The 18,292-nt window shown below is 36.3% G+C and overlaps 1 protein-coding gene across 1 annotated transcript; it reads right to left on the reverse strand.

Moving 5' to 3' along the window:
• Positions 1 to 10,103: 10,103 nt before the first annotated feature.
• Positions 10,104 to 17,855, reverse strand: LOC112149066 (5-hydroxytryptamine receptor 3A). Its single transcript, XM_024276512.2, has 10 exons — positions 17,791 to 17,855; positions 15,377 to 15,543; positions 13,770 to 13,814; positions 13,568 to 13,677; positions 13,017 to 13,186; positions 12,741 to 12,901; positions 11,979 to 12,189; positions 11,731 to 11,901; positions 11,576 to 11,646; positions 10,104 to 11,496 (listed from the first exon to the last, which is right to left on the reverse strand). The coding sequence occupies exons 2-10, from the start codon at positions 15,401 to 15,403 to the stop codon at positions 11,275 to 11,277; spliced, it is 1,188 nt and encodes a 395-aa protein (XP_024132280.2). The 5' UTR covers positions 15,404 to 15,543; positions 17,791 to 17,855; the 3' UTR covers positions 10,104 to 11,274.
• Between the last annotated feature and the right edge of the window lie 437 nt (positions 17,856 to 18,292).

Here is an 18,292-nt window from a genome sequence, read left to right on the forward strand (position 1 = left end):
CGGGGAGAGGGAAGTCTGGGCATCTTTGCTTAGACTGCTGGCCCCGCGACCCGGTCCCGGATGAAGCGGAGGAAGATGGATGGATGGATGGATGGATTACTGGTCGTACTCTCAGCTGATGTTGAGGAGCTTCTGAGGAGCTTCTGCATTCTTCATGGAGCAATAGTGGCGTGCGCTAACGGTAACCTCGCCTCTGTTGAGACGTAGGAAATGAATCCCGTCTCAGACTGATTCTGACACTGAAAATTACATTTACACAAGTTTAGAAATACTCGGCTGTGGAGTAACTGAAACACAACTAACGTGTCATAAAGATAAAGACAGCGATAATCAGACGTGTCTTTCATGCTAGCTAGCATTAGCCAAAATGAATAGTGACAACGGTATTCACATATAATTTTCTAAATACTGCAGTCAGTTCTGAACTTTTTCTCTTGGCTGCAAAGACCCGGAGGAAAGGTTAAGGGTAGGATTACGGTTCCGGTTCGTGTTTTTGCTCGGAAGGGTTCCCGATCACTGCAGCAGCGCTTCGCGCTCTAGCTTTATGACAGCTGACAAGACTTCATTAAATACTGCGACGTTTAGCTTTGGATTCACATATAATGCATGAATCAATGCAGCGATCTGCATCTTGGCTGCACCTATAATGTGTCGCCAACATGAATGTTCATCAGCTTTTAAACTGGTCACACGTAAACAAGCGATAAAAACATTAGCATTAACAAGTTACCTTCAAAGTTTGCTATGTAGGATGACAAATACAATTTAAATCCTTTTTGCATTTTTATTTTGGGATATTTTACTAGAAAAACAATGTGCCTAGCATCATTTATAGTAACTCTTGTTAGCTCCAAAAGACATCTTTTAAAGTCCAAATATGCTATTTCCACATACAACAGCCCACGGCTCCGACTGGAAATGACTGAGCGGTCAAAGGCTGAATGCGGAAGTAGGTCGTGCATATAGCCCATAGCTCAAAATATACACAATTCTGGCTTGTGGGCGGAACTGCTGGCTCTGAGCTAACCCGCCTCTTCCCTTCACTAGAAGCTCACTGTGCACACTCACTTGTGAGATTATAGCTCCAAGCTGACATTAGCGTTGCAAAAAACAGCAGCGAGCAATATTGGATCAATCCAGCCGAACAGTTTTGAGCCAGAGGTCAGCTCGGATGAAGAAAATGAATGTGCAAGAGGGCAGAAGAGCAAAGGGGGAAAGGAAGACTTCAGCATGGACAGTCAATAGTTGTGTCACTGTCCGCAGGTTTTTCTAGGATTCAGTTTTCTGATCCATCGTGATTTGAGTGAAGATAATAAGTGAAAAAAATAAGCAAGTTAGATCATAGCTATATTTTCTTAAATAATGCCAAATAATTTCACTACATTTAATTTTTAGCACTTTTTAATCACAAAATTGTAAATGAAACCTAAACAAAGCATTAACCTAATGAAGCCTCAACATAAAAAAACATTTTTTTAAGAAAATGGGAATTTCTGGAACTAAGATGTTTTTTAAATCCTTTGATGAAATCCATACATTTTTCGAAACTTTTTTATGAGATATAGATAGTATCAATTATGAAAAATTGGATGATTATGTAGATTCTTGCTAATATTGCTAGCTAAAATACCCTTAATATTGAGTGTTCAGGAAAAAAACAGTCTCAGATTCGGTGCGCACATGTTTAAGCCCCAGGTTTTTTTTTAGCATCCAGTTTTCTTATCCATGGTGATTTGAGTCAAGAGATGCTCATAAACACATTTTTAATTGTAAATTATTTACATAAGTATGATAAAAATGTTGCAAGAACATGTTAAATCGATTATTTTCATTGGAGTGGGTTTTTAATTGTGTGGTTTTCTGCTCAGCATATGTCTATTCGCTTCCAACATTACCAGTTTCTGGCACTTACAAATCTGGTTTACATTGGTACTACATCATTTTTAGATCTTCCAACCAATGTCTGTTTCTTCTGCCTGTCTCACTAGCACCAGCATGTGTAGGAATTGGTAATCTAAAATGGTGCAGTAGTTGTTAACTGAAGTGTTGTTGGATGGAAAAACATTTTTTTCTAAATCCACTGAGATTTAACCGAAAAAATAAATCAGCGCAACACTGCAGTTAGTTTTTTTCTTCATCAATAAAAATTGTTTTATTTTGATTTTTTCTTTGCTTTTAACATAATTATGACTCTTAAAGTCAAGTCTTCAAGATGTGAAAAAGCTTCAGAGTGAAACCATAGGGAACTGTATTCAATAAACTTCTAATTTAGCTCTTAGCACCTAAAAGTTAAAGTTTACTAAATGTGTAGACCTATCTAATCTCTACAGTAATTTAGAAATTTTGGATTTTGGTTTATTCCTTGCTTTTATAAAGATATTTTTTCTTCGCCATTGATCATAACCTTCATTTTTCCATGGAACATCTAAAGCAGACATATTTTCTACCAAGAATTGATTTTATTTCCCGATTCTAATTCATTGCTGCCTTTTACTAAATTAATTATAAAGGTTCATTTAATTACCAAATATATTAAAGTCACATGTATCTTTATTAGAATTTTAGTCCTAAATGAATTGTTTCAGCAACTTACCACATCTAGAATGGCAAAAATCTCCATTTCAGCGTAAACTTTGGTCTGATTACGGTGGTCTTTCACAGGTCGGCCCACAGTGTACTTGTCATTGTTTTCCCTAAAATCCAACTCCTTAAAAATAGACTCCCAACTGCACTTAAGTGAAGAAGCTTCAACTTGAGTTTCTGAAACAAAAGGAAGATGCATTCTGATGCAAAGTGAGGATTACAGGAAAAAATAAACTATGATAAAGCATTCTCTCAAAAACTCCAGAACACTTGCTTGGACAGATTATTATGAATTTGTAAAAACTCCTAATGAATTTTGAAAAAAAAAGGAAGTTGTCTTTTTTTGGAAGTTGTTTAAAGTCTTTAAAGCAGTGTGCAAGCTTTTCAACAGTCCACAAAAAACACAAACCATAGAGCATATAAATTCAATATTATCCTTAAACATAATACATACAGGGCACAAAGAGCACCAGCTCAAATATGAGTGCAGCTGAAACTTAGGGAAAGTGGTGACTTAAAGGAATGAATGCTTCCCCGTTTTGCCGATCGTCCTACATTAAGAGGTTGATTTAAAAAAAAAAGCATATTTACGTCAAGCTTCTATGTACTGTTGCAAAAACAAATATGTGCTTTGTTTTCTCACGTTGAACAGCATTTCATTGAACTCCTCAGATCTGACTTCCAAGACCCAAATAAAATAAAATGTAATTAAATAAAAGAAACATTATTCTGTGGCAAATTGTGGATAACTTTCACTACTAAAACAACATTTGTAGTCATAGAGGAAAAAGTATTAAAAAATAACAGACTTTACATTTTTGGGATGTTCTAAATAACATTATTCAACCAAAAAGATAATTAAAATGGACCTGGTGTGTTTGTTTGATTTCCATCTGGAACTAAATCAGAAGTCCTACTGGATCCAAGCTGGTTATCTCCAGGATCATGAAGGTCAGAAATTAATGTACTTCCCCCTGTAAAAAAATAAAAAAGGTAAAAATGAGAACAGTTTTTGCATAAAATTTCTATTAGGATATTGTGAACAAATAAAAGAAAATCTGCTTGCAAATTCCCAAAGTGTTACTTTTTCAGAGTTTATGTATACAGAGACCTTTTCAACACTACAGAGTTCATTAAAAACTAACTACACTTTTTAGCAGTGGCGGGCCGTCAGGGCCTGCAAGGCCTTCTCTGCTGGCCTAAAAATATCTGAATCACAGACTGATATTAATTATTTATTTCCGTGAATACGTATTCTATAATTCCAAATGCTCTGTCTTCGTCCTTTCATTGCTGTCTCCCTGGCTGCGCTGCTTCCAGACGTGTATTTTCCTATTTAAGCATTAACCAATCACATTGCAGCACCATTTGTTGCTAGGGTCAAAGAAATCTGCCCGGAGGCCTTCACAATCAGTTCTGCGGGCCCTGTAGCATAAAATAATTGTCGACCAAACTGTTGCTTCAACCAATCAGATCTGGAGGAGACCACGTGCTAGGCCAGCTAGAAGGCCCACGGAAACGTCATCATTTTCACGCGCTTTGATTGGACAGCTCGCAGCTCGCTCTGGTTCTGCGTTATGTGCCGGACACAGGTGTCGAGGAGCGGCGTGTCAGGTTTGAAGATGTTACCAGTGGAAAGCGTCTCATTGTCTGATTTTTGGTGGAAAATGAATGTCTGGGTAAAGTTGTGGCACAGTTTTGTCTGGCACGGGTAAAGGAGTTCCGTGACTCCATTGAGCGGGAGAGAAGCTGATACGAGGAAATCTACGAGGCCCCTGAACGCACCACGGGCGCTCCGAGAGCACGAAGAGGTGCAGCGCAAAATCCTCGCGTGCACTACCGACAATATTATTTTCCAGACACAGACCAGATTTTAAGATCACAAAAACTGATGTTTGTCTCCCTCCTGGACCACAAGAGGCTTCAGGAATACCAGAACATTTCCTGCAGGCAGCCTTTTCCAGCTCAGCCACGGAACACTTTCCATCTGCGAAACGCACGGATTCTGCACGACAGAGTGATTGAAATCTTCTTGAGGATAGAAAGGATGGATTTTGTGTTTAAATAATCTGGATTTTTGGTGAGTAAAATTTTGCTATATACCTAAATATTATTGCAATTTTATCAGGTTATTTTTTTATGCTTTTGGTGTGTGTGTGGCAGCTGTACTTGCAGTAGAAGTTTTATTGCCATAAAATAGTTAATGAGGGTTGGATTGATTCAGATGGAGCACTACTGAAGGCCTAGGTGGGAAATGCACGGCCCGCCACTGCTTTTTAGTGTACAGCAGATACACTTGGCAACATCATAAATGATCATTTATGATGATGATTATGATGAGTTGAGACTCACTCCAGTCCAGTCTCAACTTCAGTGTGAAGTCTTTATTCTGTTAATCAGGCAATCTGAGCAGCTAGTTTAATTCTGTGTTTTTGACCCACTGCTGTCTATTCTTTCCCCTCTCTCATCTCTGTTTTTTTCAACCTTTGCTTGCCTTTTTGATGCTGTCTATGTTTTTCCTCTTCTCTGTTTCATTAAACCGTTTGGAAGTGGATCCTAACGTCTCAGCCTCTTCGTCACAATAGTAGCCGGACCGGCCAACTCACACTCCTAAACACTAGGTGGCAGAATTGCACTCTTAAGTTGTTGCCGTCTGCCATTTAAACAAGAAGACACAGAAAAAGACCTGCGATTTTCAGGCGGGTGGTTGTCAATTGTAACTGTTTGTGTGTATGCTTTAGTAGCTGTAGCTAAGAAACGCTCATTTGATTTAAACTTTTAACTTCATGCAGTGGCATTCGCCAACGAACATCCTGGAGAGGGCTCTGCCCGACATTCTAGAGTGGATCCTAAACGCATCAGAGAATGGTGTAAACAGGTGAATAATATGGAGAGGAAGGTAGTAGAAAAAGGACCAGCTAGACTGCTGGAGGTGCTAAGAAAGCTATTGACGAATTAGAGGAGCTATTGTTAACATGGATTGTCGAGCAACGCCGCAAAGGTGCGTGAGTCTCTCGGAAAATGATTCGAAGAGGATTTTTGACAGAAATTGATAACGCTTCCAAAAGAAAAGATACATTCACAGCCAGCGATGTATGAAACGCCATCAGCTGGCGCTCGTAGGAAGACAACGCTGGCTCAGAAGGATCCAGAACAGCTGATTGACAAGCTAGTCAGCTTCGTCATGTGGGTTGCCAGAAAGCGAACTGCAGATGCAATTAAAGACACCGACATCATCGCAATGGATGAGACGTTTGCTTGGTTCGACATGCCTGGATCTACAACAGTCGAACCAACCGGCAGCAGGAGTGTCACCATAAAATCTTCTGGTATTTTGTTTTTTTGGATTGTTTATCACTGCTAAAACAAAAAGGTTTAGCTTCTGCAATTTTTTTTTACTAATGGTTTCTATAGGGAATACTGATGTTAAAGATGTGCAGCATGAAAAGATTTTTTTCCTTTGAGTTAGAACTGTACTAAATCACGTTTCACAATGTCTTCCCACTTGCAAAAAGCCTTTTAATGCTCAATTTTATCTATCTTTCTTGCTTTAATTGTTTGTGATGTTGTGATTTATCTTTGTTACATTTTTGCATGTTTCTCCTAAAGCTATTGCTTCTATTTTCAAACAGATGTAGAGCACAATATATGTGCTTTGTAGATAAAATTGTGTAAAATTAAATGCATTTTTTTTCTAATTACAGTAATACATTTTTTTATTTTTATGCAGATTTTTTGTTTAATTATTTTTTTTCCAAACTCTAACAGCTAAGATGAAACACATTTAGGATGCCATCCTACTGAAAATAACAAATGTGTTTGCTGTTCTTGGGTGTTGCCTTTTTTATACAATTTTTCATTTTTTTTATTTTAGTCCTTGAAGTTTATTGTTTGTCAAGTTTTTTCTCTCTTTAGTTCTTTTTCATTGATCGTTTATTTAGATTAATTAGAGTTAAAGAAAAAAAAACGAGTCAAACACTTGAGGGATCACATCTATAAACAGTACGTCTTCCCAATTTCAGTATTTGACCTGCAATATTTTCACGACTGAATTAAAAACTTGAATTGATTTGATGCATCCCTACCCTGAAATGGTTTGATGAAAAGTCCCATGAGCCCAAAAGAGATTGAGCAGATTTAAAAATGTATGGATAATATTATCATAAAGCAATGCAGTTATATGTGCTGGAGTTTAATAGTAAAATATAGATGTAAAACACTAGTAGTAGTCATTTTTGAATAAACAGTGCAGACAGGTTTTTCTATAAAGTGTCTTGAATCAATATGTAATCTTTCAGCAACAGCAGTCAAACTCTTAAGCTTAAGACTACGATCAAATTTAGATCTGCTCATAATCCTTGCTTGGTTTGTGCCTCTAAGCTGTTGAAATACATCTTTGTCGATATTCAAAACCGTTCTTGAACTCTACATGCAAACATGATTGAGATGTCATCTTACCTGTCAGGACAAATAGAAAAAGCAAAGCTTGAATCACCATGGTTGCAGGAGATCAGCATGTATCTCTGTCCGCTCTGCTTTGCTTGAAGCTTTCCAATCCTACTTATTAAATTGATCTTCCTCTGTTGAAGGGAGGAGGGAGATGAATGAACCACAGAAGATCTTTATCCACTATGATTCTGTGGGAAGATTTAGATTACAAGCCCGATCGATAAAAATGTTATAAAAAACTGAGATACAGCCAAAATGGATAAAATGAATGTGGTCTCCATATTGGCGGATGTTTCCGGTCCCCAGCCTGCTGCGAATAAGGGGGTAATACTGTATATATTGGGGGTAATTTACTGGATGTTTTATTTGACAATATTGATTAAAGAATGTTTTCAATTTTCATTAAGAAATATTGGTAATTAAAGAGAAATTGAGTTAAATAAGCGATCTTTCCTGGTCTGCAAGATGATCAATGTGTTTTTTTACTATATGATGTTTCCAAGTAATTCAGTCATCTTCAGCTTACTCCCAGACATTTTTTTTTATATCAGTTTCCTCATGAAAATAAAATAAACTACATTTTTATTTGTTTTGCATTGTTTTAAAATTCTGGTAATGCTAATCAGACCATCTCATTTTTAAAGAAATGCTTTTTGGAGAAATGTTAATAATTTATTATTATTGACCTACTGTACTAAGAGGCTGTGTGGGTGCAGAAACTACTATGTCGTTATAAAGTTAACCTCAAAATATAGTTCAGTGAAGTCTAAAGATTTACCAAGATGGCATAAAGCAGAACTTTCAGAGAGACCGATGTAGAGTGTTTTTGTGGTTTTTAATAGGCCGGATCATGCAGTGTAGGGCTCTTTGCTTTGGTAGTTAAAATAGTTTTGAAAATTGTTACTGCAGTTCTTCTGCAAGGAAACTCAGTCTGCAAGAATTAATAGGACAAAGGATCAATAACTCTTTAAAAATTATATTTACTTTGTTTAACTTTACTAGGAACTACAATTAATATTTGGGTTTTTGGTCATTCAGTGAAAAACACCAGCTCACAAATACCATGCAGAAATAAAAGAATACATTTTTTTAACACATTTTCTAATATAAATTATATCATTCATTTTCTAACAAATATTGAAGGACTCCTCCACAGATTGTTTAATACTGCTGAGGATGTGTATTCTCTTTTCTTCAAATAAAAAAGCACAAAAAATAAAGAAAAATTGAAATTAGAGACTGTAACAGCAGTTTGACAGTATAAAGCAGACAGATCAAAAACATCTAACACTCTTTCTGGAGAAGGTTCTCTTATGTGTCTTGATAGGCTGATTGTGGAGGCGGTTCTATATGGAATAATTTCCTGTTGTACAATCAATAAAAGTGAAATGGTTCCAGATTTTGCTTCTTTTTCTGTTCCTCATTTTCTTTATGTTTTTTTGTTGATATTGTTCCACCTGGTGCTCTCTCTTTCCCTCATACTCGGTTCATGTTGTGCTCCAGCTGTGTATATGACGGAGTCTTTCAGAGTGAACTATATCCATGTTTATGATCATATATTACCTTTGGAACACAAAAAAAAATAATTATTGAAATAATTGTTATTTTTTGTGAGTTTTTTTTCTACCTGGAAGTAAACCGACTCGATTCTTGAGGCTCCACCTGCCGCTGCTTGAGTCTTTCTTTCTTTGTTTCTCCCACGAAAATAAACAATGTGCTTAATGTGGAGCTTCCTTGTCATTCTTACTACATTGACCTGCCTCTGCTGGAGGGAGGAGGGAGAACGAACCACAGAAGAGCTTTAATGACTATCACTCTGCAGGAAGATTTAGATTGCAAGCCCGATCACTAAGTGAATCATAAAAAAGTATGTGGGTTCTGCAAAGTCTTTGGACCAAGTGTTGACAGTAAACGAAGATAGATGACACAACACAGTCAAAAAACAAACCTGAATATCAAAAATCATTCCTATTATGAATAGAATAGAGTTTTACATTGAAATGTATTCTCATCAATTTAACCATGCTAATCAGATCAGTAGAAAATGTAATGTCCAAAAACTGTTTTCAGAATGTGAATGGCTTTGGGTTAAAGACTGACTCCAATTTTAACATGGAGCATTTTTCTCATGATGTAAGACACACAAAACATGATTAAATCCACATTTCTGAATATTTATGTAATCAAACTGTGGTGAATCAGGAGCAAACAAACATGCAGTTGGAAAAAGCTAAGTGTGATGTACAAGTTTCACTGCTAATGTTAGCTTGAAGTTGTGAGGGGCTGTAAGCTAGCAGGAGTGTGTGTAAACAGAGGGATAGTGGGGTGTGAGCGTAGGCTACTCAACAGAATATGCACATCTATATGTAAAAAAAAACATTGGATGTTTGTTTTTGTGGGTTCAATGCAGACATGCTGCAGAAGCCAGCTCCAGGCTGACCTCATGAAATGGGCGGCGCCCACAAGGAGTGAAAGGCCCTCATTGGTTGAGTCGTTTGAAAAGAGTCCATAAAAAATAACTCATATTTCACAAATAATAGTTCTTTGGTGTGCCAATGGTAATACACGAACATATATATGGATATAGTTTACTATGGAAGGCTTAAGTTTGCTTTTAAAAAAATACTTGCATTTGTTCTGATCAGAACTGGATTAAAAAAAAAACTTTACAAAACTCTAAAATGAAGTAACTAAGTAGGGATGGAATTATATACATTTGTATGTTCACACTCCTTTTCAAATAATCAATCAAACTCTACTTGGCTTTAGCTAATAATTACTATATTTAATGTGTCTTTTTGCTTGCTTGTTTTTGTTATTTTCTAATCAATGCATTTCAATATTTCTGTAATGAGTTCAAAAAAATATGTTTTGTCCTGTATTGTCCTCAATCTATGCTTGAAATAAACCAGATCAATCAATCAAGGCTTAAGAAAAGTATGGTATAGGCCCTTTAAATATGTTCATTTCTGATGTCAACCAACAGTATTAAAACAAATCAGCTAACATAAAATGGCATTAGAATCAATAGCTCTAATTTATTAAAGCAAGGCATAGACAAAAAAGTGCTTAGTGCATGTTTTATTTGATGAGGAGAATACGTATTGAGAGTTTTATTACCTAAATGTTACATCCAGTTGGGTGCCACGTGCAAATATACTGGTTAGACAGAGCAAGTTTTTAAGCTTTAAGTTTTTAAGATTTGTAAGCTGGTTCCATCTGTGTTCAGTATATTATCCAAGAGCAGTTTCACTCTTCTTGTTCTGAGCCAAAGCTCTACCGTTTCTGCAAATCTCAAAGTTCTGCCAGGTAACTAGAAATGCATTTTAGATCACTACTAGTTTATAATTTTAAAACTAGTAGTGGCATGATAAAAGCAATTCTATAGGTAACTGAGAGCCAGATCAGATCAGAGAAGACTGGAGCATAGATCTGTGATAATAATCTGTCACATATCATGATCAGGATGATTTTTCTCATGTCTCGGGTTGTGTTGTGATCTGCTTCCTGGCCATGACCCCCTTGAAAATTGGATATGGGAATTTCCTTGGGACTTCTTTGGTTAAATATTGGTTAAATAAAAGTACAAATTAAGAATTCCAATACTTGACATGGTCTTAGAAAGGAGACTTGTACAAGAGCCAAAGTCAACACTTTATGACTCACCAAAAGTCACCAGAGTGCACCAGCTTTCACTGGTTCATATATATGGTTTGTTAGAGATTTTTCCCTTCCTGACAAAACCTTGTATTTATCCGGGTTCTGGACTGGCCCAATGGCTACATTCTCTAGGCAGTAGCCTAGTAAATCCACACTGGAACTGCTCTTTATGCCCCCTGGGAATTGAACCCCAATTTTCAATGTGTCAGACCTACTTCTAACCGTTACGGTGCTCAAAAGGGGGTTTACCTGCTATATTTATAAGATGCAATTAATTTGGTCCAAGGCTGATGTACGCTTAGCCTTTATGTTGGGGTCAATTGAGACACTAATCAGACTTTGTTTCCTCTATACATGAAAAACCAAACTCACTGATAGTACTGAGCTACCTGAAGTTGAGTGTAATCTTCATAGCTGTGGTGAAAGATCAACCACTTTAGATATTTTAGCATCGAACAAAAAGCTTCAGCACTTTTAGCAACCATTTGAAGCATTGACACTTACATTTTCACAAGTAATGTAATTAACCTTGTGCTGTATTGGTACACATGCAATTTGTCCTGTTAGTGATTTGAGTCCTTGTTATTCATCACCTAATATCCACACAGTAAAAATGAAACTCATAGACACAACAGCCACTACAATGTAGAAAACGATAAAAGCTTTGTTGATTTTTTCAGCCATGCTGGTCCAGTAGCCGGCCGTCCTGCTGTTAAGCAGAGATTGGAATTTCCTAATTTCACCGAGCTCCTCGTGGACTTTTTCCAATACCAGAGACACCTCGGTGTGGGGACCGCTGCTACCCTGCGAGCAGTTGAAGAGTCAAGTTGAATGGTAACTTCACCTTCAAATTGTTGACAATAAAATATGACAAAGTTTTAACCTCTTTAGGAAAATACTGATCTTCTTTAGCAGTATCTTCAGCTGATGCAGAGTGAATCCATTTATTCATTCCTAAAATAATGGACACATCAAAGATTTTATTGTCTTACTGGTAAACATGTCCAATAATTTGAATGCAACAATAAATAATCTCACCTCTACAGCAGCATTGGAGTGAACTCCGTTTATCCTCTAGATTCTCATTCAGTTTCTGGTTTTCATCGTTTATGGATATATAAATTTGGTCTTTGTTCTTCAAATAGATCACTAAAATGGTTTCTAGGAGGCTCAGCATCATCAGAGTAAAGATCCCAACGCAGTAGCGCCCTGGATAAGAACAGGAAGATGAATCTTGTTTACATCACCTCATCAAAGAAGGAGGATTAAAGCAACATCGTCCTTACCTATAAGAGGAACACTTCCTGTGGACGGGGGCAGAATCTCATTGAGAATAACCTGCATTAAGGTCATGGCGAGGAGCATGTTGACCTTGAAACCAATCTTCTCGCCACTGGTGTCTAACACAAGGAAGGAGGCGAAGTCCAGACACAATAAGAAGAAAACGGGCACCAGGAAGTTTGCAACATAACGATCTGACAGTCTCTTCAGGGTGATCTGTAAAAATAAAAAACTGATGACTGTCCTGGTCATTAAGGTCATTTTGCTTTATGAAAAAAACGTTTTAGCCTTCATCAAATCCGCCTTCTGTTGTCGTTAATCTATCATTAAAATAAAAAAAAAATCATATAATCCTTTTAATTCTACACTTAAGCAGTTGATTTCAAAATAAATATAAGTTATCTCAATTTTTGTTTTTACAGTGACTTTTATCATATTTTCTGACTTTAATCACTTTCAGATTTTAACAAACAAAATCGGTTGGGGGCCACGACACACTAAGACCTCCATAGATAAAATTTTTTCTCAGTTGGGTTCTTTTTGACCCAAATCAGAAGTCAAAAAGGGTCTAATTTTTGCTAGATTTTTTTTTAATTCAGGGAAAAAGAAAACTCAGGATAAAAGCATAAATTAGATTGAAATGAAACTATACTATAACATCCAAAATTAGCATTTCTCCAAAAAGTTACCCCATAATTTATTCCAACATACCATAATTGTTTAGAAAGAAAATAAAACGTTCAAGCGTTTGAATCCAGAGAACTTACAGTGTAAACAATCACCGTCTGATTGAAGCCAAAATAATCAACAGTTTCTTCATGGACTTTGAAGTTGTGGAAACTCCATTCAGATTGTGTTTGGATTGTTTTACGAATGTTTCTTGTGAGGCCTGTTTTGTTTCTATTGTAGACCAAACTTAGTTCCTCATCTGAAAGAAAAAAACACAGACAAAGCAAAATGGAAGGAAATGTGTTAAAGCTGGATGAATGCTCCACCTATTACAAAATAAGAAAAAAAAGTTCATGTATCACTTCATTGGTTACCAGAATATGTGATGGATTTGAAGGAGATTTGACAGGCCTGAATGTCAAATGGAAATCTGAAAACGTCCATCGCACAGGTGCTCTCCACCACTTGGCCATTTCTGTAGTCAACCCAGCCATCATGTCGGATGTTGAGATTAGGGCTCGGGGCAGTTTTATCCCGCTCTGTCCTGTACCACACAACAAACATTCATTTCATTAAGAAATCCTGCCCTTGATTTCTGCTTAAAGACCCACCACTCCAATGAAAATAGTGTTTTTGGAGTTTCTAACATGTTCTTGTAGCATTTTTTCATGATGGAAAATATATATATCTCTAATAATTTAAGATTTTTGCAGGTAAGAAGAGCCTAACCCTTTAACCACCCCTTTTCCTATATAATAAATAAAAATCTATCATTCATATCAGTCAAAACAGAGGCACTTTCTACCATATCACCTTTCCTAAGAATAGGAAATAAAAGAAAAAATGATTAAAATACATAACTCATGGAGTTGTGGTTATTACTAGATCTGTGAATTATCAGAAAAATTAAGAGTTTTAAACTTACATCTCTTCAATTGTCAGATCTGGCATCCATAAATATTTTGTGGGAACCAAAATATGCTTCTGTCCACAAAACTGATCTGGATCCCACTGAATGTACTCATTGTTCCAACTCTATGGAAAAAAAGAGTCACAGATGAAAGACAACACAAAACAAAGTAAAATAAAAGGTGTAAAAAATGATGGATTTATAAGTAATAACTCACCATTTTAACCCAGATGAAGGACACAAACATTTGGTCAGCTTCTCTCTATTACCATAGAATGTTTTTATTATCAGCACAAAAAGTATACATCTATGGTAAAACGTTTTAACAAAAGCCACTTCAAACTTTTTTCTGTGAATTTTCTCAAACCATATTTGTGATAGTTGGAATCCTCCTCAGTACCAGAACAAAGATATGGTCTACCTTCATACATACATTGTATACCTATGTGTAATAAATACACATGTACACTCACCAGCCACTTTATTAGGTACACCTACCGGGTTGGACTCCCTTTTGCCCTCAGATCTGCCTTAATCGCTTGTGCCATAGATTCATAAAGGTACTGGAAATATTCCTGAGTTTGGTCCATACTGACATGGCAGCATCACACAGTTGCTGCTGATTTGTCGGCTGAACATCCATGATACCAATCTCCCGTTCCACCATCCCAAAGGGGTTCTGTTGGGTTGAGTTCTGGTGACTGTGAAGGTCAAATGAGTCCAGTGAACTCTGTGTCATGTTCAAGAAACCAGTCTGAGATGATTAAAGCTTTATGACATGACACCTTATCCTGCTGGAAGTAGCATCAGAAGATAGTACACGGTGGTCCTAAGGCGATGGACATGGTCACCAACAATACTCATGTAGGCTGTGGGGTTGTAACTATGCTCATATACTAAGAGGTCCAAAGCGTGCCAAAAATATCTCCCAGACCATTATACCACCACCAGCAGCCAGAATCATTGATGCAAGGCAGGATGGATCCATGCTTTCATGTTGTTGATGCCAAATTCTACCACCCAGGAGTTAGAGCAGAATAGAGACTCATCTAACCAGATGTTTTTCCAACCTTCTAGTGTCCAGTTTTGGTGAGCCTGTGTGAGTTGTAGCCTCAGTTTCCTGTTCTGATACTGGTGTGTTCTTCTGCTGCTGTAGCCCATCTGCCTCAAGGCCGGACGTGTTTAAAGATGCTCCTCTGCAGACCTTGGCTGTAACCAGTGGTTATTTGAGTTACTGTTGCCTTTCTGTCAGCTGCTGCTCAATGGATATTTTCTCTTTAACAAACCAATCTCTGTAGAGGATGGTCCGTAAAACCTAGAGGTAGTTGTGCGTGAAAATCCCAGTAGATCACGAGTTTCTGAAATAGACCAGCACGTCTGGAACTAGCAACTTTGACATAGTCGAAGTCACTTCAATCATCTTTGTTCCCTGTTCTGATGCTCAGTTTGAAGTGCAGCAACTTGTCTTGACCATGTTTACATACCTAAATGCATCAAGTTCCTACCATGTGATTGGCTGATTAGAAATTGCATTAATGTGCAGTTGGACAGGTGTACCTAATGAAGTGGCTGGTAAGTGTGTATATACAGTATGTACTAGAAGTATGGAAAATGAAATGATAATTTCATTGATGTTAGGCTGGTTGGGGCACAAACAATGACTCAAAGCAATTTTCTATCAAATAATAATGTCATTTTGTTACTCTGATTCACTTTCTTCTTCCACTAAAGTAATTATCAGTGTTCATTTTCTTACTAAACATATGTAAACCAAAGGTATTCTTTTAGAATTTTAACCAAAAATGAACAGTTTCAACAACTTACCACATCTAGAATTCCAAATATTTTCATGTCAATGTCAACTCTGGTCAAATGACGGTGGTCTGTAACAGGCCGGCCCGCAGTGTAGTTGTCATTGTTTTCCCTTAAATCCAACTTTCTAAAAATTGACCCCCAAGTGCAGTTAAATGAAAAAGATTCAACTTGAGTTTCTGAAACAAAATGATGACACATTCTGATTAAAAGTGATGTTTAGCTAATAAAAATAAAATAATACAAATTTAAAGCTCCAAGTGGCCTTGTGTGAGATTTTTTGTTAACCACCTCCAAGTTCCTCATATGTTAATGTCATATTGTTTTGTTTAGTTTGAGCCAATAACTTATTTATTACATTTTCCTGCTGTTCCAGTAAAGATAATTTGTGATCAACAGGGGAACGCCACTTTAGTGAGCTAACTAAATAAATGCTGCTCAAAATCTACAACTTCTAATTCAAACATTTTTTCACAAGTAGCTTTCCAATGAAGCTCGACGAGTGAGGGGGCGATTGATCAAAATCCTTTGGAGGAATTCAAATTTGTAGGTAGTACAGAAGGGGATTTTTTTTTACGATAATTAAAGATGGCTGCCTCTTTCCCAGAGATCAGAGGGGCTTGGTTGTGGTTATAGACTTAATCTGCTACCATATGTGTGACATTTTGTGAAGATTGCTCGTACTTAAGTTTTACTTCCCATATAAGGGGAAAATTTAAAAATTGATGAATTTACCACTTTGGGAAAAAATGTCCGTCAAGCCCCTGGGTCCCAAGGCTATCCCATAATAATTCTGTTAAAGGTGCAGTAAGAATTGTGAAAAGGTCCTGCTGCCCCCTGTTATTAAGTTAGTTGCATAGTCTCAAAAATGCCATTACTGAATATTTAAAATCAAATATAAATACGTCAGATTAAAGGTACAGGCTCCTCTACATCTGCAGTCCCCTGGCAGGTTGATGTTATTGTAGAAATGAAACAGATTCTAAGAAAAAGAAACTACACATAAGAATATAAAATAGAGGTCAAATACAATATAAGAAATACAAATTGAAATGCAGTGTAGAACTAAACCAAATATTTTTTAATCAGTGTATAAAATGTTCACATGTGATTACACATGAGTAGGAGTGCCAATGTTCTGTTTAACAATAATTTACTTTATAAAATAATTTGTAGTTGATGATACGATTCATAGTGGATATTGGTTCATTTTGAGCGATCCGATTCACTGACCTAAAATCAATCCGGGACATCTTTAGCCAAAATATGTGTACAAAAAAACAAGTTAACTAGAATTACTGACAAATCCATTCACATTTTAGTTTCATTATTAGAACGTTATACTTTGCTTGTGGTCTCATGTCTTTGTAACATTCAAAGTCTTTATTCCAGCATTTATTAATTTTTCTGTGGTCTTTTTGTTTGCTTGTTTACTGCTTCTTGTTTTCTCATAAATATATTCGCTTACGTTTTTTTAATGTTATGTTAGGTAGCGGTTGATATTGAGAGCCAGTGTATGTGTGTGAGTACTACATTTCAATTTATACTGTTGGTTTTTCATTTTTTTATACTCTACTCTGTTATCTGTGTTTCTGATTTTTTGGGGTTTTTTTTTAGCGCAGGACCTTCTTGAAAACAAGATGTTGCATCTCAAGAGTCTTATCCTCTTATCTTATTTCAAAAGTGTTTCCACACATTGCGGTGGAATGATAGTGAAATTACCCTACCATGTTTCAATTCAAATGGTATTTTCCAATATTGATTGTCAGTTTCTCATTTTGAAACTATTTTTTTTAATGGCACAGTTCGATTTGATTGACAATTTGCTTCAGACAGATTGATCTGGTTGGATAGTAGGAATAGAAATCGATTCATTGATTAATTGTCACACCCCTGCACATGAGAGCTTTATGAAGCCACAGTTTCAATTGCTTTTTAAGGATGAAAACACTTCTACATTCTTTTATTTTAATAGGTATACTGTTCCAGAAAGTTAGACAGAAGTTTATAGTCTCCTCTAACAGTGGCTTGAGTTAGTCTTGAAGACTCCTCGAAAAGTTCTGTTTCCTCAATTTATGTAACGGCGGAGAGGCTGAACCTGGAAGGACCTTATTCACCAGACCAGATAATTTAACATTTAACAAGTTGAATGTTAAAAGTTTAGGAGGTTGTATTTTTAAAGAATTATCAAAGATTTCATGGAGCTGTTTTGGTCATCTTCCAACAGCTCAATGACTTCTGAGAGGAAAGACTCCCAACAAATAAACATGTTATCATCAATAAATAAAAATAATTCAATGTGTGGCAAATTGTGAAAGAGTTTTACAACCAAATCAAAATTTTTAGTAACAGAGCATTAAGGTGTGTCATAATTATACAGAAAATTACACAATCATAAAGATAATTAAAGATCTGTTTTTTTTTACCTGAATGGAAATCAGAGGTCCCATTGGAAGTGAGCTGATTACCTTCAGGATCATGAAGGTCTGAATTTGATGCACTTCCCCCTGTAAAATAAATAATAATAAATAAATAAATAGACATGTATGATTTGATTTACAAGTCAGGAAAATAGTTTTAACATAAAATATTATTATATTAAATACTTCCACTGTCCCTCTAACAAAACATCTTAATGCCATTTTTTAAAAATCATCATCATTTTCTGCCCTCATTCTGACCTGTTTATGTATTACTTTAAACAGATTATCATGTTTTTTTCTTGTTTTTCTTACATTCTTTTTTTTAAAACTAGCGTTTCTTTTTTTTTTTCATTGAACAGATGTTCACCATGACCACCAGTTTTATACCTAAAGAAACCTTATCGAATTTAAGTGATGCATTGTACCATGGTGCAATTTATTTGTTTTAGTAATTTAATTGGGAGAGTTTTCTACTGTCAGGGATCCAGTTCCACCTCCAACCACC

This window comes from Oryzias melastigma, linkage group LG19 (genome assembly GCF_002922805.2).
Source record: "Oryzias melastigma strain HK-1 linkage group LG19, ASM292280v2, whole genome shotgun sequence".
Classification (NCBI taxonomy): Eukaryota; Metazoa; Chordata; class Actinopteri; order Beloniformes; family Adrianichthyidae; genus Oryzias; species Oryzias melastigma.

Excerpts from the sequence above, each read along its gene's own strand:
- LOC112149066 (XM_024276512.2), bottom strand. The coding sequence starts at position 15,403 with ATGAAAATATTTGGAATTCTAGATGTG. Across the intron at positions 13,815-15,376 it reads TATTTGGAATTCTAGATGTG|AGAGAAGCTGACCAAATGTT; the intron begins GTAAGTTGTTGA and ends CTATGGTAATAG. Across the intron at positions 11,647-11,730 it reads ACTCCAATGCTGCTGTAGAG|GAATGAATAAATGGATTCAC; the intron begins GTGAGATTATTT and ends CCATTATTTTAG.